This window comes from Stegostoma tigrinum, chromosome 42 (assembly GCF_030684315.1).
Source record: "Stegostoma tigrinum isolate sSteTig4 chromosome 42, sSteTig4.hap1, whole genome shotgun sequence".
Lineage (NCBI taxonomy): Eukaryota > Metazoa > Chordata > Chondrichthyes > Orectolobiformes > Stegostomatidae > Stegostoma > Stegostoma tigrinum.
In genome coordinates this window covers 8919902-8941206 of record NC_081395.1, presented here as the reverse complement: position 1 = coordinate 8941206, position 21305 = coordinate 8919902, and the positions used below count along the sequence as shown (strand labels likewise).

At 46.2% G+C, this 21305-nt stretch overlaps 1 protein-coding gene across 3 annotated transcripts in view; it reads left to right on the top strand.

The window, feature by feature from the left end:
• LOC125449440 (G protein-coupled receptor 137Ba-like) overlaps positions 1-15400 on the top strand; it is a 38069-nt gene extending 22669 nt beyond the window's left edge. For 2 of the 3 annotated variants that reach the window (XM_048525224.2, XM_048525223.2), the window contains exons 5-9: positions 1594-1819; positions 5955-6101; positions 6736-6873; positions 12879-13000; positions 13271-15400. In XM_048525224.2, coding sequence (XP_048381181.1) covers positions 1594-1819; positions 5955-6101; positions 6736-6873; positions 12879-13000; positions 13271-13442 — 805 coding nt within the window. In that variant the 3' untranslated portion in view covers positions 13443-15400. The remainder of the gene's footprint in view (positions 1-1593; positions 1820-5954; positions 6102-6735; positions 6874-12878; positions 13001-13270) is intronic. The other variant, XM_048525225.2, reaches the window with a different exon arrangement.
• The last annotated feature ends 5905 nt before the right edge of the window (positions 15401-21305 follow it).

Below are 21305 nucleotides of genomic sequence, written 5' to 3'. Positions count from 1 at the left end.
CGAAACGTTAACTCTGATTTCTGTTTCCACAGATGCTGCCAGTCCTGCTGAGCTTTGACAGCAACTTCTGTCTTTTGTTAGTAAATTACAGGCCCAGACTTAAGCTCTGGCTTTGCCACGTCAAATCCCAACATGCCAGCTGGTGGAATTAATGGAGGCCGTTGACAGTTTGTTGTAACAAATAACCTATCAGGTTGTCCTTTCAAGGACAGAAATCTGTCATCCTGATCCAAACCAGCCTACGTGTGACTCTGCTTCCATGGCGTGGTTGACCCTTAACTGCCATCTGAAACGGCCCTGGTGAGCCATTCAGTTCAAAGGCTATTAGGGTGCGCCACAGAATACTAGCCTTGCCAGTGGAACCCACATCCTATGAAAGAATGGATTTTTTAAAAAATCTAGCAAATTGACTCCCAATATGAAAGACATTTGCCATTTGTGAACGTCACCCTGGCAAACAACAGGATTCAATTATAATCGTGCTCTGTCAGTGCATGATGCTTATGCTGAAGGACCTTGTCTTTCCCACTTCCCTCCCTTTACGTTTTTACCTCTTTCCATTCTCTGGAAGAATCTATTCCTGTACCGATGGTCAATTTGGGAGAGTGGTGAGACCACACCTGAAGTGCTGAGCGTTGTTTTCTCCAGATTTAAGGAATGATGCACCTGTATTAGTGAAGGCTTTCCAGTTAATTTGTGGGATGAGAGGCTGATTAAATTGGGTGGATATTCCCTCTCTGCGTCTCTGTCTGCCTGCGTGCGTCTCTCTTCTGTGCACATGCACACTCTCTCACTCACACGTGCACACACCTGACAGGTGAATCTAAAACATGGGACACTGTCACAGGATATGGGGCTGATCGTTTAGGATTGGGATGGGAGGAATTAACTCACTCAGAGGGTGACAAATCTTTGGAATTGTCTACCTGATCAGGATTATGGATGCTCTGTTGTTGGATACATTTAGCATTGGTCTAGACAAACGTTTGGTTTGTCCATTTAAAGCAGAGGGCTGTGCGGCTTTGGAATTCTGTCCCTGAAAAGGCGGTGGAAGCCAGCACACTTTCTGGTGTGGGTTACCAGTGACTGTTGAGAAGCATTACCCTTCACTTACCATTGCAAGGTTACTTGAGTTCAATGTGCGTTGGAACACAAACAGGCTGGAAATAGTCAGTGAGTCTGGTAGCATCTGAGGAGAGGGAAGTACAATTAACATTATGTCGTTTGATGGAAGATCACAGCACGCCTTTTGGTTAACTCTGTTTGCCTTCGTATAGTGGCTACCGACCTCCCAAGCGTATCCAATAGTTTCTGTTCTTATTCTGTATTTCCATCCTCCAAGAATCATTTAATTTTGTCACCTCAGCGGTGTGACGGTAGACAGAGCTGTGCCCTCTCTCAGTTCTGAGGTAGGGTCACCGGACCGGAAACGTTAGATCTGTTTTCTCCTTCACAGCTGCTGCCAGACCTGCTGAGCTTTTCCAGCAGCTTTGTTTTTGTTCTCTCTGTGTGACCTGTTTGGTAAAGATTTTTTTTTCTCTGCTTGTGGCTCCCATTTCTAAAAGAAACAAAACACAACGTTTGTAATTTCAGGCTTCCCATCCGATTGGTTTTCCTAGTTGCAAGCTTGCTGTTTCTGACGGTGAATTTGACCTGTGCCTTGCTGGTGAAGATTCAGCACATGGAGACCAAGACCATCGTCCTGATCCGAGTCATCATCAACGACTCCCTCTTTGTCGCCTGTGCCGTCACACTAGCAGTCTGCCTGTACGTCATTGCTAAGACGTCACCTTCCACCAGTATCTACTTGGAATCCAAGGTAATTCCCAGGTGCACCCTGTTGCGCTTCAAGCCATTTCAGTGACTTTTGCACGTGGTTAGATAGTGGTTTCATCTCAGCTGCGGCCCTTTGTCTGTTCGCTTAGACAGCCTCTCTGTGTGGGGTGAAGGCCTGTGTTTGAAACCAAACAATATCCTCACTGTCCATGCAGAAATGTGAGAATACTGTATTGCTGTTTTATAAGGAGAAACGCATAGAGATGGTTGAAGGAAAGGATTGTAAGGCTCACTGCTTTGTCAGCATTGTGACTCCTGTGAGGGAGGAGGAACAACTGGGGGTTGCAGCACTCAATCCACTGCCACTGTGTGGAGATTAGATGGGGCTGTGGCCCCTGCTCAGACAAGGACTCCATTGACATTTAATGTAAAGACAGAATACAGCGGTTGCAGGAAATCTGGAATAAACACAGATTGACTTTCTGAAAACAAAATAGATGTGAGAGATCACAGCAGGTCAGGCGACATCCGTGGAGAGAGACCGAGCTAATGTTTCAAGTCTAGATGACTGTTCATCAGAGCTGGTGTGAAGGGTGGAGGGGGTGGCATTTAAGCAGTAGTGGGGGTGATTTGGAGTGCTGGGAGAGTAAAGGGGTACTGATATTGAAGAGTTAAGTGATTGGAATGTGAGAATGGCAGAACTGTGGTGTGTCTAACTGCCAGAGTGGGGAGAACAGACAGTCCCCACAGGTATGGGCAGAGCGGAGAGAGGACATGGTGACAGAGAATGTAACAAGTAAAACTAATAGAAAGGGAAGAAACAGGTGAGGGTTCGCAATCTGAAGGTGTTGAACTCCGTTAAGTTCAGGATTTTTAAATTTGTTTTCCGTACAGATTCCAGCATGTGCAGTAATTTGCTTCTACAGTATTTGACTCTGTTCACACTTCTTGTTCAGGTATAAGAAGATCTTGCATTTGCACTGCACCGTTCTCAGCCCCCATATGTATGAAACACTTTACAGCTTATTAAATGCTTTCTGAAGTGTAGTCACGGCACTGAAACGTGCAAGCCAATCTTTGTAAAGTAAGAGAACCTACAAATGGCAATGCAGTAATAACCAGATCATCAGTGATTTTTTTTTATTCATTAATGGGATGAGGGTATCACTGGTGAGGCAGCATTTATTGCCCATTCCTAATTGCTCAGAGGGCAGTTAAGAGTCAACCACAATGCTATGGGTCTGGAGGTAGATGTAGACCAGACCAGGTAAGGATGACAGTTTCCTTCCCTAAAGGGCACTAGTGAACCTGATGGGTTTTTCTGACAATTAGCAATGGATTCCTGGTCATCATTAGACTCTTTCTTCCAGATTTTTTATTGAATTCAAATCTGCTGTGGCTGGATTCAGCCTGGGTCCCCAAAACATTCCCTGTCTCTCTGGATTGAAAGGCTTGTGACAGTACCACTAGGCCATTGCCTCTCCTGTGTTCCTGGAGGATTTTAATGTTAACCAGGGCTACGAGGAGCAATCTCCTCATTTTATTTGAAATGCAAGTGGCCGTGGGGTCTTTCGCATCTACCTGAGAAGCCAGCATGAGCCTTGGTTTAATATCCCATCCAACGGTGGTGGCACAACAGTGCACAGGCCTGCGGAGGGCTGGCACTGGGAATGTCTGTTTGAATTGTGTGCACAGGCCTTGAGTGGGACTAGAATGGCCAGCTATTCGGCACAGGGTCGTACGTGCTGCTCCCAAGTCACAGCTCAGTTATGAGACAGCAAAGAGCACCTTCCTCCCCTCACTGCGTGGGGCTATTGGGAGGCTCCAGCTTCACTTGGAAGTATTGAGGGCAGTTTCAGAGCCATCCCTTTATGTAGCTTGTTGTCAAAACTCAGCTGGGCAATGGGTTCAAAACTGGCCCGTTCTTCTTGTCAATGCTGGAGAATGACCTAAAGTCTTGTTGCAGCAGCTTTACAAGATGTTGATGAGGCTACATTTGGGGTAATGTGCGCAGCTCTGGTTTCCCTACTATGGAAAGAAAATTATTAAACTAGAAAGAATGCATAGACGATTTACTAGGATGCTACCGTAGACCGGAAGGATTGAGTTATAAGGAGAGGTTGGAAAGGGCCCTCTCGCCCCCCCCCCCGAGTGTAGGACACTGAGGGATAACCGTATACCGGTCAAGCAGATGATGAGAGGCTTAGCTAAGGTAGATAGCCGACAGCTTTTCCCCATGGTAGTGGAGTCTAACACTGGAGGGTATAGATTAAAAGTAAGGAAAAAGATACAAGTGTCCAGAAGGGCAATTTCCTCACACAGGGTGGGAAGTGTCTGGAACAGGCTGCTGGAGGTGGAGGAGTACAATTTTGCTATTTTAAGTAACATTTGGACAGGTACATGGGTGGATATGGACCAAACAAGCCTGCGTTATATTGTGTGGCGGGGACAATTTGGGCTAAAGGACTTGTTTCCGTGTTGTCGACCTCAGACTGTGTTGCTGCAAGTAGCGAGCTTCGGTGCATCACCCTTTTGAGTAGCGAGCTTCAGAACAGGCTGTAAACTGCCTCCTTGAACTGCAGCAGGGTTTTGCAATCCCACTAATCCCATCTAGTGTCAGCCTTCTGTACATAACTTAAATTCCTCATGTTTTGAAAACATCAGGGCCGGGTTAAAAAGAGTTGGAAACCGTTTTCCTTGTGGAAAAGGCGGTGCTGAAAGGGGTTCATACCTAAGACAGTGTATGCAATGTGCCTTAATGACCGTCACCCAGTGGCTCTGACCTTAATAATCGTGGAGTGCTTCACAAGACTGATCATGGCCCACATCAACTCCAGTCTCCCAATCTGCCTCAATCCCCTACCATTTGCCTACTGACGTAACAGGTCTACAGCGGATGCCATATCCCTAGACGCGCACTAATCCCTGGAACATTTGGACATCAAAGACACCCACGGCAGTGTCCTGCTTGATTACAGCTCCACCTTCAACACCATTATCCCCTCCAGACTGATCTCAAAACTCCTTGGCCTTGGTCATCTTTCTGCCGTCTGCAACTGGATCCTCAGCTTTCTGACCCACAGGCCGCAATCAGTGAGGATAGGTAACTGCACCCCCTCCATAATACCCTCAACATTGGAGCCCCCCAATGATGCATCCTCAGCCCCCTACTGTATTCCCTGTACACCTACAGACGTGTTGCCAAATTCCTAATGAATACCATCTACAAGTTCACTGACAACATCACTGCAACAACAACGAGTCAAAACGCAGAATGGAGATAGAGGGCTCGGTGATGTGGTTCAGTGAAAATGATCTGTCTCTCAATGTCGGCAAAACTAAAGAACTGATCATTGACTTCAGAGAGCAGGGAGGAGAACATGCCCCTATCTACATCAATGGAAGTGAGGGTGAAGATCACCAAGTTCCTCAGATTGATGATAACTGACAACCTGTCCTGGACCACCCACGTAGATGTGATAGTCACGAAGGCGCATCAACACCTCTTCTTCCTCAGGCGGCTCAGGAAATTCGGCACGTCCATAAGGTCCCTCACCAACTTCTACAGATGTCCCATTGAAAGCGTACTGTCCAGGAGCACAATGGCCTGGCATGGCGACTGCTCTGCCCAGGACCATGAGAAACTACAGAAGGAGGTGCGCACAGCCCAGACCATCGCGGAAGCCAACCTTCCATCCATGGACTCCATGTACATGGCTCACTGCTGTGGAAAGACTGCCAAAGACCCATCGCAACCCGGTAATGCTCTCCTCCAACCTCTTCTGTCAGGCAGAAGGCACAGAATCCTGAACGCACGCACAGGCAGGTTCAGGAACAGCGTCTTGCCAGCCGTTATCAGACTGTCGAAGGGACTCTGTCGCCTCAAATAATGCTGATCTTGCCTAGCACATGCCCTATGCAATGTAACCAGAAGGCCTCTGGCTCAGTCTTGTTGATCTGTACATCCTTTACTTACCATGATCTGCCTGTACCACTTATAAACAAAGCTGTTCTCTGTATTTTGGTGCAATAAATCAATCAATCGAGCCCCACTGGTTGTGTTGTCTGGGCAATTGACTGGATAAGTGGGGCTTGCATCTAAAAGCTGCAGCTGATCTTGTTCTTAAAGCATTCTCTGCCTTTTAATGATGGGTATTTTCTGACTGACTTTTCTTTAGGGCACATCAGTCTGTCAGACTACAGCTGTGGGAGCGTTGGTGTTCCTTCTGTACGCAAGCCGAGCCTGTTATAACCTGGTTGCTGTGATGTGTTCACCAGATTCGCACGACTCTTTTGATTATGGCTGGTACAACGTTTCCGACCAGGTGACTTGTGGGACCACAGCGCTCCTGGCTCTTTCAGACTGGGTGTGATTTTGCTGTTGACTGCCACGTTGATGGCTCAGAGATGATGGGAACTGCAGATGCTGGAGAATCCAAGGTAACAAAGTGTGAATCTGGATGAACACAGCAGGCCGAGCAGCATCTTAGGAGCAGGAAAACTGACGTTTCGGGCCGAGATCCTTCATCCAGCTTCACACTTTGTTACGTTGATGGCTCGGCTAGTTCAGGGCGACCCTCCCTGGGTTAGGGAGGCGGGAGAAAACAAGAAAGCCTTTGTTCCAGGAGGGCGCTTCCCTGTTGCGGATAAAGCTGGGGTGGGCAGGATCTGTTTGGGTTGTGGCTTTCTGCGGTGGAATGTCAGCCCGGGAAATGGGGTTCAGTCTGGAATGAGACTTGAACCTCTGACCTCGGGAGAGAGTGCTGACCGGTTATTACCTTTGGGAGTCGGAGGTGGGGGGAAATGACCAGTGATTCTACATTGCTGTAAAGTCATGAATTGCTGATGAATGGAATAAGATTGTGTGTGTGAGAGAGTGTGCATGTGCACATGTGGGGCAGTGGCAGCTACTTCCCTTGGAAATGAAAAGAATTTTTGTTTTGCCTCCGTCTCCCACAGGCAGATCTGATGTCGAATCTCGGGGACAAAGGTTACCTTGTGTTTGGTTGCATCCTGTTTTTTTGGGAGCTGCTGCCCACCGCCCTGCTGGTGTTGTTTTTCAGAGTTCGCAGACCATCTCAGGATCTGGTGAGTCGGGTGAGAGTTTGCTCTGTCGTTCTTCTCCTCCTGTGTTGGTGAAAGCACATTTCCTGTGATCCTGGTGCTTTGGCAGTGTTCACTCAGAAATCTTGTTGCTCTGTTTGGAATTGTTACCCTGAAATTGAGGAGAGACTATGTGGAAAGGAGACAATAGCCTAGTAGTGTTTACGTTGGACTGTTAATCTAGACACCCAGATAATGTTCTGGGGACCTGGGTTCAAATCCCGTCACGGCAACATTGTCGAATTTGAATTTGCTAAATGTCTGGAATGGACACCGCGAATCCATTGCTGATTGTCGGAAAAACCCATCTGGTTCACTAACCCCCTTTAGGGGGGAAGGAAATGACTGCCCTACATGTGACTCCAGACCCACAGCAACGTGCTTGACTCTGAACTGCTTTCAGGCAGTTATGGATGGGTAATAAATGCTGCATAACCAGCGATGCCCTCATCCCATGAATGAATAAAAAGGTGAACCAGTTTACCCGCCCCCGCCTCAATTTTGCTGCCTTTCACAGAATCATTCAGACTCAGAAGGCAATTTAGCCCCTTTGTCTGAAATGACTGTCTAAGAAATTTAGCTTACTGCTAATCTCCTGTATTTTGCCTGTATCTTACACCTGTTTCTATTTCAATAATCTTCCACTGCCCTCTGAAAAACTTTAATTGAACCTGCCTCCCCCCTACTTCCAGGCAACGCATTCTGGATTCTTAACTCCTCGCTGTGTAAAGATTTGACTCCTTGTCTCCTGTTTGCTTATTTTGCAAAGTGTTTTAAAATTGTGCCTGTCTGCTTCTCAGTCCTCTCATGAGCAGGAAATGGTTCGTCTCCGTCCACCCTTAACTCTCACCGTGTTGAAGACTTCGATCAAATCTTCTCTGAGCCTTCTCCTCCATGAGGGAAATGATCCCAGCCTCTCCAACGAAAACTGAAATTGCTGGTAAAACAGCAAGTCTGGCAGAGATAAAGCAGAGTTAACTTTTCAGGTCCAGTGACCCTTCTTCAGAACAGAACAACCTCTCCGATCTTTCCTGATGACTGAAGTGTTTCATCCTTGGAACCGTTCTCATAAATGTCTGCTGCACTGTATCAACGTATTCGCAACCTTCCCGAACTGTGCACACAGTACTCAAGCTGAGGTCTAACCATTGTCACGTATTAATTTATCATAACCTCCCTGTCCTTATACTCCCTATTTGTAAAACCTAGAACTTAAAATGCAAGTGTTGTTCCAAAGCAGGAGATAGGGTGCTGAAATAACACCACAGAGACGAGTATCCCATCATCAGGTAACCCTTTATTTACACATGGAGAGTCCTTGACACTGACCCAGCTTTCTCAGAGCCGGCTCTCTAAGTGAGCAGGATGTCTGACTCTCCTGTTTATATGTCAGCCAGGGCCCCCTGATTGGACCACATTAACAGCCCCGACCAGGGAACTCATACTTTATGTTCTGAGGAAGGGTCACCGGACCTGAAACGTTAATTGTGTTTTTTTCCTTCACAAATGCAGCCAGACTGCTGAGTTTTTCCAGCAAATTTGTTTTGTTTCTGATTTACAGCATCCGCAGTTCTTTCAGGTTTTTATTTAACTCCTATTCTATGATGTCCATCTGGCTGACCTCCTTACAAACACGACATCCCTCACCCCCTGAGTCTGAGGACGTAGGGAGCTGCATCTTTCTTTGTAGCTCCTCCCGGGGCATCTTAGCACTGAGGCAGGTTCGTCTGACTCTACCTCGGATATGAGCAGCATCTAACACACAGTAACTCGCCTCTCGCGCCGGGTGCGTTTCAATAGAAATTCATTCACTTTGAGCAGCAAAGGCATCAAGGTGGCAACATTTGCTGAGTCCATCTCAGATTCTGGGGTCTCCTCAACACTTGATGGAGAGGGAGAACCCACGGGCCTTTTCTGATTGTTCCGAGGAGACGGTCACATCTTACTCCCGCCCTGTTTGCGAGATTGCAGCTTTCATGTGGTCCTACATGCTTGTTCAGGACCATCGCACCTACCCGAACTTTATACATCACTGCGCCTGACCTCGCGTCAACCCATGCCTCCAACCCATTCCAGTGGTTGCTATGTCAAACTTTGTCTTCTGTCTCGCCTAGCAGAGCCTCGTGTCCAGCATTGGTGTTCCTGATGCTGTTTCACCCTCTCTTACCCCAGTCCCAGGAAGACCAGATTTAACCTGGTGTGGCGTCTTCTCCCCCATTACCAACTCTGTTGGAGATATATCTGTAGTTGCATGAGGGGTGGTCCTGTAATCAAATAGGGACTGGGGCAGTTTGGTATCTGGGGAAGGTGTAGGCTGTTTCTTTAAGCCTGCCTCCAAAGTTTGGGCTGCTCTTTCTGCCAGACCATTGGACGATGGATGATATGGAGCTGTCCTTAAATGTTGAATACCATTTGATTTTAGGAAATGCCAAAATTCCTTGCTGGTAAATGTTGGCCTGATATCTATGACCAACATTCCTGGCAACCAGTGCTTTGCAAAAGGTGCACAGTTTTTCTACCGTCATCCCTGTATTTGACAAATTGACTCTAAGCATGTCCAGCCACTCTGAGTGGGTGTCTACAATGACTAAGGACATTGAGCCCTTGAAAAGACCTGCACAGTCGATGTGTAACTGAGTCCAGGGTTTACTTGGCCATTCCCACCAATGTGAGGAACTGCTGGTGGTAATTTTTTTTCCTTGTTGGCGCTCTGGGCACCCCACCCCTCACCCCAACGCAGCTATGTCTACATTCAATCCTGGCCACCAGACGTAACTGCTCACCAGCATCTTCAGTTTGGAAACTGACCTGGTGGAGTTCAGCCAGAATCTAGCAGTGACCTTTCCTCGGAACAATCAATCATGCTCCCCATAATAATATGCTGTCCTCTACTGTGATCTGGTCTCTCCGGGTCCAAACAGGTTTTAATCCAGGTTGTGATGGCTCTTTGGTCACCGCCCCATCACCACCAGCTGTTTCAGTTTTCCCAGGAGCAGATCCTTCTGCTCCAAAGTCTGATATTGTCAGCTGTGACTGGAAGGGTGTCCAGAAAACTTAAAATTGTTTTGGACTTTCCCAGTAGTGGTACCACCAGTGATGTATCTGCCAGTGGGAGATGCCTCAATGCATCCACATTTGTTACTTGGCCTCCCAGACAGTGTTCCAACTTGTAATTGTACACACAAAAACAGAAGCTGTTGGAAAAGCTCAGCAGGTCTGGCAGCATCTGTGAAGAAAAAAATCAGTTAATATATCAGGTCCAGTGACCCTTCCTCAGAACTGAGTTCCAGCAACTTCTGTTTTTGTTCCTGATTTACAGCATCTGCAGTTCTTTCGGTTTGCAATTGTACACACTTAGTATCAGAGACCAGTGCTGAATGCGGCCTGAAGCTGTGGGCAACACAGCCTTGTCCTCTTTTAGTAGACCTGGCAGGGGTTTGTTATTATTATTGTTACAGGTTTACATCTGTAAAAGTATTGGTGAAGCTTCCTGACTCCAAATATGACCAGCAAACCTTCCAGAGTCCTGAATCCATATACTAATAGGTGTTCCTCTCTGTTGGGCCCCCATGAGCTAATACTACCCCAATGCTGTGTGGGGAGCTTTTGCTGGTTAGTGCCAGATCTTGCTTGGGATCATTGTGTGCCAACATATTAGAGGATGATCACTGTTTCTTTACTTCCCTGAAAGCTATGGCTTGGCCACGTAGCCATTTCCAAGGCTGATCCTTTACTAAGAGTTGATGCAAAGCTGCCAGGATTTGGGCCAGGTTATATATTTCAACAGCCCAAGGGAAGATCTAAGCCCCAATAGAGACATGGGAGATGGGGCACCATTGATTGCCCTCAGTTTATCTTCCAACAGGTGTAGTCAACTTGTCAACTCTGTAGCCCAAGTAGGTCACTTGGGGTACCTGGAGAACACACATTTCCCTTCTAAGGTGTACGCCCACCCTGGAGAAACATCTAAGGACTATGTCCAAGTTCTTTAAGTCCTCCATATTCGTTTTCTGTGTTATTAGCAGGGCATTTGGATAAATGGCGACCTGGGGTAGGCCGGCTACAATGTTGTGCATCGTCCACTGACGACAATTCCCCAAATGGCAGTCTCGTATATTGGTACAAACCCTTACGGGCATTAATAGCAGCAAACATCTGGGAATTCTCATCCATTCACAGTTGCAAGTATGCATGGCTCATGTCCAACTTTGGAAAGACAGCCCCCCCCTCCCCCCTGCCAGCTTTTCCTATTAATTTGATAAAAATATGTGAAGGGTTGGGTATTTATCCAGCTGCGAAAAGAGATTTACTGTTTGCTTAAGATCCCCCACAAAGGCTAACCAACCAGTCAGGCTTCACAGTCGATACGACCCATTCCGCAAACTGTACTGGTTTGATGATTCCTGCGCTTTCCAGCTTCCTGATTTCTGCAGCTACTATTGCCCATAAGGCAAATGGCACTCGGCAGGCCTTGCAGAATCATGGAATTGTTTCCTGGTCAACATGTAAGGATGTTGCTGAGCAACTTAACTGTTCCAAACCAGATGTTGGTGGACATTCCAGGGGCATGCACTCTCTTGTATACCAGCCTATGAGTTCTCTAGCTCAATTTAGTTCTGGTGGGACTCTTGCTATCTCAAGTCTGAGCAGCAACAACAATGGCTTGAAGGCCTGGATCCTGAAGAAATTTTTAACGGTTTGGTTGATGCTTGGCTTTGTTTTGGGGATTTGCTGTGGGCTGACCCAGAGTCCCACTGTTCAGGATATGTCCTGAGTGAGGCTATGCAATTACCTTCAGTCAAGTGGTGTTTCCCAAGCTCGGTTGGACGGGGGAGGGTATCCACTTCCATCGAAATACCCTGCAAATTATTTACCCCACGTGCCGCATTTTCCAATGATAAAGCCAGTTGTAGGGCCTGTTTGAAGTGCCATGAGGCCTCAGCTAATAGGCGCTTTTGCATGGTTATAGCATTAATCCCAAATACCAATTTCACAACAAGAGGAAAACAATTTCAGTTCTGTTTGTTTGTGATGCCTTGAGTTCTTTTACTAATCACATCAAATGACTGATGAGGTGCAGTATTCAATAACAATCAATCGTTTCAACCATTGCTTATTTACACAGCTGGTTTGTGTGCTGCTAGCACACCTTATACGTATGTTCTGAGTGACTGAGCTAGTCTCACTGGGGAATCATATTAACTAACTGCTGACAGAGGTCTGAATGTAGCAAAAGCATCTCTCTCCTTTTGAAAGCCAAAGTTGCGCTGCTAAGTTGTCCCATAGTGCCCAGGGATGTGCGGGTTAGGGTGGATTGGCCGTGCTAAATTGTCCCATAGTGCCCAGGGATGTGCGGGTTAGGGTGGATTGGCCGTGCTAAATTGTCCCATAGTGCCCAGGGATGTGCAGGTTAGGGTGGATTGGCCGTGCTAAATTGTCCCATAGTGCCCAGGGATGTGCGGGTTAGGGTGGATTGGCCGTGCTAAATTGTCCCATAGTGCCCAGGGATGTACGGGTTAGGGTGGATTGGCCGTGCTAAATTGTCCCATAGTGCCCAGGGATGTGCAGGTTAGGGTGGGATTGGCCGTGCTAAATTGTCCCATAGTGCCCAGGGATGTGCGGGTTAGGGTGGATTGGCCGTGCTAAATTGTCCCATAGTGCCCAGGGATGTGTGGGTTAGGGTGGATTGGCCATGCTAAATTGTCCCATAGTGTTCAGTGATGTGCAGGTTAGGGTGGGTTATAGGGGGATGGTCTGGATGGGATGCTGTGAGGATCGGTGTGGGCTTATTAGCCTGAAGGGCTTGTTTCCACAAGGTAGGGATTCTATGAATATGTTTCGAGTTGAAATGGTGTAAGAAGATTGCTGAAATGTGATAACAGATAAAGAGTTGCCTGTGATCATGGGATGTTAAAATGATTGTGGAATCATTAGATTTGATCTGTATGGTCATGTGTGGTCTGGGTGTGATTGGATTTTTTTTGGTCTCTCTCTTGCAGGCTGGGACTGGGATGATTAATGGCCCAAGCTTTGCTTCCCGTTCATATTTCTTTGACAACCCTCGTCAGTTTGAAGGTGATGACTGTTCCTGGGCAGTAGGATCACACAACGAGCAGGACAGGTATCTTTCCCATTTCTTCTCATTCCCCTTTTTGGGTTGGTGAAAAAGAAATTGTGTTTCGGTAGTTTGCCAGAGTTTCTTTGTGAATATACCAAGCAAGGGGGACCAAGGAGAGCCAGTAGATTAAGCGGTAATAGCCCCCTTAAAGAGGCAAAAGTCTGCCCTTATATTTACACTGTGTGATCTTAACTTTAATGATACGATTAACATCCCATTGATATCGCCCTTTTCTCTTTCTCTCTCTCTCTCTCTCCCCCCCCCCTCTCCTAGTTTATCGAACAGTCTCCAGCGCAATGGTTGGTATGGCACTGATAGCAGTAATGTGGAGCCAGCCTGGTACGAGGGAGTGTCCCAGCGTAGCACCGCACCTTTACTCTTTGCCAGAGACCACATGCAAGGCAGCAGCTTCTACCATACGTTCTACTCCACTCCACAGACGTAGGCGCTCCATGCATTCCAGTGGGACACTCCGATTCGGCGAGCAGCTTGTGTTTTTGTGTATCAGCGTTGTAAAACTAACCATCTCTTGGAGGGAGCAGGCGACAGGGACTGCTGACAGAATTTGAGCTAGTTAACCAAATGTGTGTTTTTAAACCGATACTGGCACCGTACCAAACAGGTCCAATTTACTTATGGACTTTCCTTTTCGGAAGCTACCGTTTTACCTTCCTGCTGAACAGCAGCCGCCCATTGCTGAAGAAAGAAGCGTGCAGCCAGCCCTGGGCTAAATGCAGAGGCCGTTTTCTATCTGATTCGATTGCTCAAGTTAGCTACTTCTCCCCTGGCGTTGCCTCATTCTCCAAACCAGTGACCTGCTTCGGTTCCCTGGTCGTTTTACCAGCGTGAGTTTAACTATAGAGGGTGAAAGTGGGCTCAAGCAGAATTGCCATTTTCTCCCGCCCTATGGTGTCACCACAGATTGATTGTGGAAAGAGGCCACTCGGCTGGTCGTGTCTGTGACCTCTCTCCTTTGAGCATCGGTGCCACTGTCCTGTTGTCTTCCCCTAACCTTGCAAAAGTCCCTTTCCAGATAACTAATTTGTTCTCTTGACTGCCTTGATTGAACCTGCTTCCACCACACTCTGAAACAGTGCATTCTAGAGCCTAAACCCTCATAATGTGGAACTTTTTTTGCTTCCTTTACTAATTATTCCAAACCTGTCAAGCTTGAATACTTCAATCGGATCTCCCCTCAACCTCCCTCTTCAATGAGAAAAGTCCCAGGTTCCTGTGTTGTACTGTTCTATGTTCTCCAATCTGGCTTCAACACTGAAGTTCCTCATTCCTGGGGGAACATTCTCATAAATCTCTCCTCCTCGTTCTCCAGTGCCTTCCTATACAGCGGTAACCAGAACTGGATGCCAGACTCCAGCTAAGGCTTTACCTGGTGCCTTGTACTTTTGAGGCAGTTCTGTTGATGTCAGCAGAGCTGAATGACAAGAGGTGTTTAACAGGCTAGCCTCGCATCCTGGCCTGTGCCCACTTTCACACACTGTGGTTTGTGATCCTCCTCTGTGGGTGCTGTCCTGAAATTGATCATGAAACCACAGTGTCTTTCCGTCAGGTCTTGGTTCATGTTAGGCTAATGGCTAACTTTACATCTGTTGCCCTACTTGCCCGCAAGCCTGGGTGAACATTTTCACTTAAAGGAGTTACAAATACTTAGGATCAAAACATAGCCAGCTCACAGGACCACATGTTTGGGCAATCTAGGGAGATGAGAGTTAGGTGAATCAAGTAAATGAGATTCTGGCCTGTAATGGTTAAGATTCGTGCCTCACCTTGCAAGATTTGACAATTTTAAGGTACATGTAATGCAGCTGGATCCGATACTGTCCTCGCCTGCTCCTCTGTACCTGTGTCTTTTTTTTGTCACTGGAATAACTGGATTAGAAAGTGGCACAAGACTGCGGAGGGTCTTGTATTTTCCCTGGCTTCTAGATGTTGGGAGTAATTGCAGCGTCATCCACCTCTGCTGAAACCTGGAAGACCAAGGACTGGCCCAGGGCCTCAGTTCGCTGGGCAGCTTGCTACCCACACTTACTACCATAATAAACCATAAGATTCACAATGGACTTTGATATAAAGGCAGGTGAAGAAGAACTTTGATATTCCGGCTACGTGAGTCTTTGTGAAGCTCTTTGATCCTCCTCAAATCCAAACGCATAGTTGACAAATGCACATTTACTTATACATAGAATATAACCAACTAGTACAGGTTTAACACACAGTGGGAGGTATCCTGACAAAGTACCACTGTCGATGAATCCTCTCTACAACATATATTTTCTACATTTTCTTGTACGCTCTGGAACCAAACTGGTAACTTATATTAACGCCTGTAAACACATCTTTATGAAGTTTGCACTGTTAGAGATGCGTGGAGCTGGAGGAGCACAGCAGGCCGGGCAGCATCACAGCAGCAGGAAAGTTGACGTTACGGGTCGCGACCTCTTTCCAAAGAAGGGTCCCGACCTGAAACGTCAACTCCCTGCTACTCTGATGCTGCCCAGCCTGCTGTGCTCCTCCAGCTCCACGCTGTGTTATCTCTGACTCCAGCATCTGCAGCTCTTACTATCTCGAAGTTTGCACTTTTTTTTCCCCTCCATACGGTAGCATTTGCACCCTTCAAGGCTCTAACCTTATTGGAAAGTGAGATGATATATCCTAATTAATTTTTAAATCTAATTTTTATGTGAAGCTTTTTATCCTGTCTTTCTGGTTGCCTCACTTTTGGGGACCAGAGTACCCCCCCCCCCCCCCCCCCCCCCCCCCCCACCGCACCCCGGAAGAATTGGTGACTATTTTAACTTCGAGGCCATCCCACACAATCCACTTGTTGTCCTTGTGTCTCCCCAGCTGTGCTAGCTGACGCTCCTGGGGTTATCGTCCTTCGGGGTCCGGGACCCCTTCGGCTATCTTGCCCAAGTTCCTCGTGCTTCATGTGTGAACCAAAGCTGGGATTGGCTGGGCAGCCGTTAGAAATTGGACGCCGGTTTCGTGGTGTCCCCCGGCCTAGCTACTGCCCGAATATGAAGTCCGATAACTCGGTACAGATGGAGAAGTGCCCCTGGAGCACTTCCATTCTGAATGTAATCTGTGCCTTCGCCTGTTCAGGTCCCGGAAAACGTGGAGACTGCAGCCAGACACGAAAGAGGAATTGATACAGGTTAATTGATTAATTTTTATATATGGATGTTAATCTCATTTGCAGATGCCCCAAGGTTTTTATATCTGTAGTCCTATAGTGGCACAGCTGAAATGTGGAATTTTATCTTGCTGGAAATGATGGGAGACGTGAACTGGCACTTGCAACTACTCCCCTATAGCCCAGTGAGTTGGGAATGAAGCACTGATTACCGTGTTCCGATATTTTATATCTGACTACACGTAATGCAACTTTTCTTGATAATTGCCTTAGTGACCTATCCAAGCATAGTTTATTTTTTAATTTGTACTGGTTACTGTACCCTAACTCCTGGAAGGTGATTTAATAAAGATGACTTCTTATCAATGGCCAGTGAGGAGACTCATTACAAAACACCAAATGTACCATTTTAGATTAACCCAGCTTGCCTTTTAGTTCTCTGGTTACAATGCACAATGTCCACTGATTTATGTGTTATGGCGCTTTTTTCCCTTCTGCCCCTTTCTGTTGCACATTACTGGTAAGTAGTCAATGTTCTCCTTTTAAAGTGTTGCGTTGTTGAAACCTAATTAGTTAGAATTCTTTTTATTCGTCCAAACTAGCGAGCATTTGTTGTCCATCCCTAATTGCTGAGGGGCTGGTTATGAGTTACCCACAGTGCTGTAGGTCAGGAGACACATGTAGGCCCAGACCAGGTAAGGTTGGCAGTTTCCTTCCCTAAGAGACATTAGTTAACCAGATGAGGATAAAAAAGGCTGGAGAGGCTGGGACTTCTTTCACTAGAGCGTAGGAAGCTGAGGGATGACCTTAGAGGTCTGTAAAATCATGAGGGGTATAGACAGAGTTAATGGTTGGTGTCTTATCCCTAGGGTAGGGGGCTTTCAAGACTAGGAGGTATATTTTTAAGATGAGAGGAGAAAGATTTCTAAAACACATGAGGGGCTTTTTTTTTTTTACACAGAGGGTGATTAGTGTGTGGAATGAACTTCCAGAGGAAGTGGTGGATACGGGTACAGTTACAATGTTTAAAAGATATTTGGATAAGCACGTGAATCAGAAATCTTTGGAGGGATATGGGCCAGGAACTGGCAGATGGGGGTCTCATTTAGTTTGAGATTGTTTGGCGTGGGTTGGTTCGACCAAAGGGTCTGTTTCCATGCTGTATGACTCTGTGACAGTGACTCTATCAGAACAGGAGTACGCTACTTCACCCTTGTATTGTCACGGTCAATCTCATTGTAGCTTCAGATCCAACTTCTTGACTGCCCACCGTGCCCCTCAGCTATGGAAAATCTGTATAACTCAAAGACAATCAATGGCCATTTCTCCATTCCTCTCTGGGAATTCCAGGTGTCTTTGGGTGGAAAAATTGCACCTCATCTCTGTCTTAAACGGGAGGCCTGTAGTTTTCAAACTCTGATCCCTCGTTCTGGACTCTGTCATAAGGGCAAACGCCACCTTCGCATCCATCGTGTAAAGCCCCCTTGTGGTCTTATACCTTTCGTTAAGAACACCTCAGTCTTCTAGACTCACAAGATTAGTTGACTCATTTGCTTCCTGTTCCATGTCAGTTTGGAATTAGAATAAATTTCTCCACTTCGTCCAATTTTCCCTAATGTTCACTGACATGAGAGTTCATTGGTACTCCATGGCAGTGACTCATTGTGTATGATCAGTTAATTGATAGGTGAGTCTTAATTCAACTATGAATTTGGACAAAATGCCTGAAAATTAATATCTTTAAAGGGCATGATGCGATAGGCAGAAGAATGTTAATCAGTTAAATGGATGTTTAATGAGAATAATTTTAGCTTGCATTCTATATATAGCCATCTAAAATCTTCGTCCTGAAGTGTTTACTGATTTGCAACCTCTTGTGGCATTGGTACTCCTGTGACATTTAGATTGTAAATAGTAATTTTTGTTTTAAAGCGGGTGACTCAGGAATGAGGAATTCTCTGAAAGAGAGCTGACCCTCAGTCCATAGACAAAGTTGCTCAAGCCCAGCCCAGTGTGGCAAAGATTTCTCTTCCCATTCTAGATGCTGCTCCTTGATGTAAGGATTGCCCTGAAAGGTCAGTGTGGTTTGTTAACAGAAAAGGTCATTAATATCCGAAAGGAGAAAAGATGTGAGGCCTTGTTTTCAAAAACCTGGCCCAATGTGGCACAGTCTTTTAGTAAACTCTGTTGAATTCTTCTTGTGGAGAGTCATAGTCGTAAGGCACGGAAACAGGCCCTTCAGTCCAACCATTTTCTCAAACTAAAACAGAGGCATGCAGCAAGCGTACTGTACCCTTGAACGTCGGTGCAAACGAGAGAAAAACCAACTAAACCAGGAGATCCAGGAGCTCGAGAATGAGCATCTGGCTTTTACAATCTACATTCGATAAAGTAAGAGAAACTAATATGGTAGAAATCCCACATTTGCCATAGTCATACGAACATACCCTTTGGTCCAACCAGTCCATGCCGAACACAATCCCAATCTGGACTAGTCCTACCTGCCTGCTCCTGGCCCATATCCCTCCAAACCTTTCCCTATTCATGTACTTATCCAAATGCCTTTTAAACACTGTAACTGAACCCACATCCACCACTACCTCTGGCAGGTCATTCCACACAAGATCACACCGTATTTTTTTTAAACAAAGCTGCCCCTTATGTCTTTTTTAAAACCTTTCTCCTTCCACCTTAAAAATATGCCCCCTAGATTTGAGCTCCCCCACTAGGTTGGCGGGGGGGCGTGGTGGGGGAACGTGTGGAACGTGGAGACCCCAGTCATTGACCTTATCAGTGCCCCTCCTAATTTTATAAACCGAAATAAGGTCACCCCCCACAACCTCCTCCGCTCCAGTGGGAAAACATGCCTGTCTATCCAGTCTATTTTTATATCTCAAACCCTCTAATCCTGGTAACTCTTATGAACTCTCTCCAGTTTAATAATACCCTTTCTTTAGCATTGTGACCAGATCTGCGAACAGTACTCCAGAAGACAGAGGCCAAAACATCAAAAGTTTACAAGGACTTTAGATATAGCTTTTGGGGCTAAAGGCATCAAAGGGTTTTTTAAGGGTTGAAGTGTCGTGGAGAGTGGACAGGAAAGTGGAGCTGAGGCTGAGAAAAGATCAGCCACGATTGTATTGAATGAAGGACCAGGCTTGCAGGGCTGAATTTTTTTAAGATTAGAATCCCTACAGTGTGGAAACATGCCCTTCGGCCCAACAAGTCCACACCGCTCTTTTGAAGCATCCCACCCCAACCCATTCCCATCACCCTATAACCCACTCATCCCTGAACACTATGGGCAATTTAGCATGGCCGATCCACCTAGCCTGCACATCTTTGGACTGTGGGAGGAAACCCAGGCAGACACGTGGAGAATGTGCAAACTCCACACATGGTCACCCGAGGCCGGAATTGAACCTGGGTCCCTGGCGCTGAGAGGCTGCAGTGCTAACCACTGTGCCACCGTGTCGCCCAATGATCTACTCCTGCTCCTAATTCTTAAGTCTTTATATTCAGAGGACCAGAGGGCTGCTCTCTTGAGACTGGTGGTAAGTACAAAGGGATAAGCACATGAGATACATAAAAATGAATGATTTCTTTGCCAAAGGTTGGGGGTCAATTTGTTTTATTTTCATGAGATTGCCCATTACTTGAATATATGCAGTAATATTGACTTGGAAAGTTCTTTAGTGGGTTTCCAACAAGGAAGAGAAGGCTTCACACCAGGGTTAGAGGGTTTGAGATATAAGGGAGAGGCTGAATGGTCTGGGGCTATTTTCCTTGGAGTGTCAGAAGCTGAGTGTTGACCTTCTAGAAGTTTATAAAAATCATGTGGGGCATGGATAGGGTGAATAGCCAAGGTCTTTTTCCCAGGTTAGGGGGGTCCAAAGCTAAAGGGGCATGGGTTAGAAAGGACACTTTTACAGAAAAAGACTGGTCTTTTATTATGCACCATTAATTACATTTTTAAAAATTGCAAAATTCATTGACTGTAAATTTGAAGATTGATTTATTATTGTCACTTGCCTAGGTAGAGAGAGAAAGTTTTGTTATGCATGCAGTACAAGCAGATCATACCATACAGAGTGCATTAGGATACTAGAACAGAGAGAGGAGTACAATGTCACAACTGCAGAGAAGATGCACAAAGAACGAGATCAACATTAAATTTAAAATTTGACAGGTCCATTTAGATGTCACAGCAGGGATAAAGTTGTTCTTGAACCTGCTGGCCTGTGTGTTTTAAGCTTTTGTATCTCCTGCCTGACAGAAAAGGTTGGAAGAGATTATAACTGGAGTTTGGTCTTTGATGTTGGCTGCCTTCCCGAGGCAGGGGAAAGCGCAGATGGAGTCGGTGGATGGAAAGCTGGTTTGCGAGATGTAGTGGGCTGTGTTCACATCTCTGTAGTTTTTTTTACAGTCGTGGGCAGAGTAATCGCTGTACCAGGCCGTGTTGCACTCGAACAGAATGCTTTCTATGATGCACCAATAAAAATTGGATTTGCTGTTGCCCAAAAGCAAACCCCATTCGTTCCCGGCAATAAGTGCAGCTTATTTTCCTGTGTGCTTTTTTTTTTCTGTCTTTCTGCTGTTCATTGCACGTGGATGTTGTCAACCATTTCCAGCTGTAATACTCCCGGGTTGAGCAATGATGTTATGCTATGCTGGGTGTTGGTGTAAGGGGAGCATTCCCTCAGAGGGTTCGAAGCTGGGTTGCGCTGATGGTGGCTTGATTCTTGTCGTTACAATGACCATCAATCAGACAGATAATGTCATGAAATAGCAATACATTTGCAAATGCGAGCTTGTATTTGTATTGTAGTGCCACCCGTGCAACTGATTTGCTGTAAGAATCTTCCTTGTTAAAAAGTCCACACGCCAACAAAATAGGGAAATGAAATGACATCATTACAACTGAAGATAATAAAGTGTGGAGCTGGATGAACACAGCAGGCCAAGCAGCATCTCAGGAGCACAAAAGCTGACATTTCGGGCCGAGACCCTTCTTCAGATCTGATGAAGGGTCTAGGCCCGAAACGTCCGCTTTTGTGCTCCTGAGATGCTGCTTGGCCTGCTGTGTTCATCCAGCTCTACACTTTGTTATCTTGGATTCTCCAGCATCTGCAGTTCCCATTATCACTGATATAATCA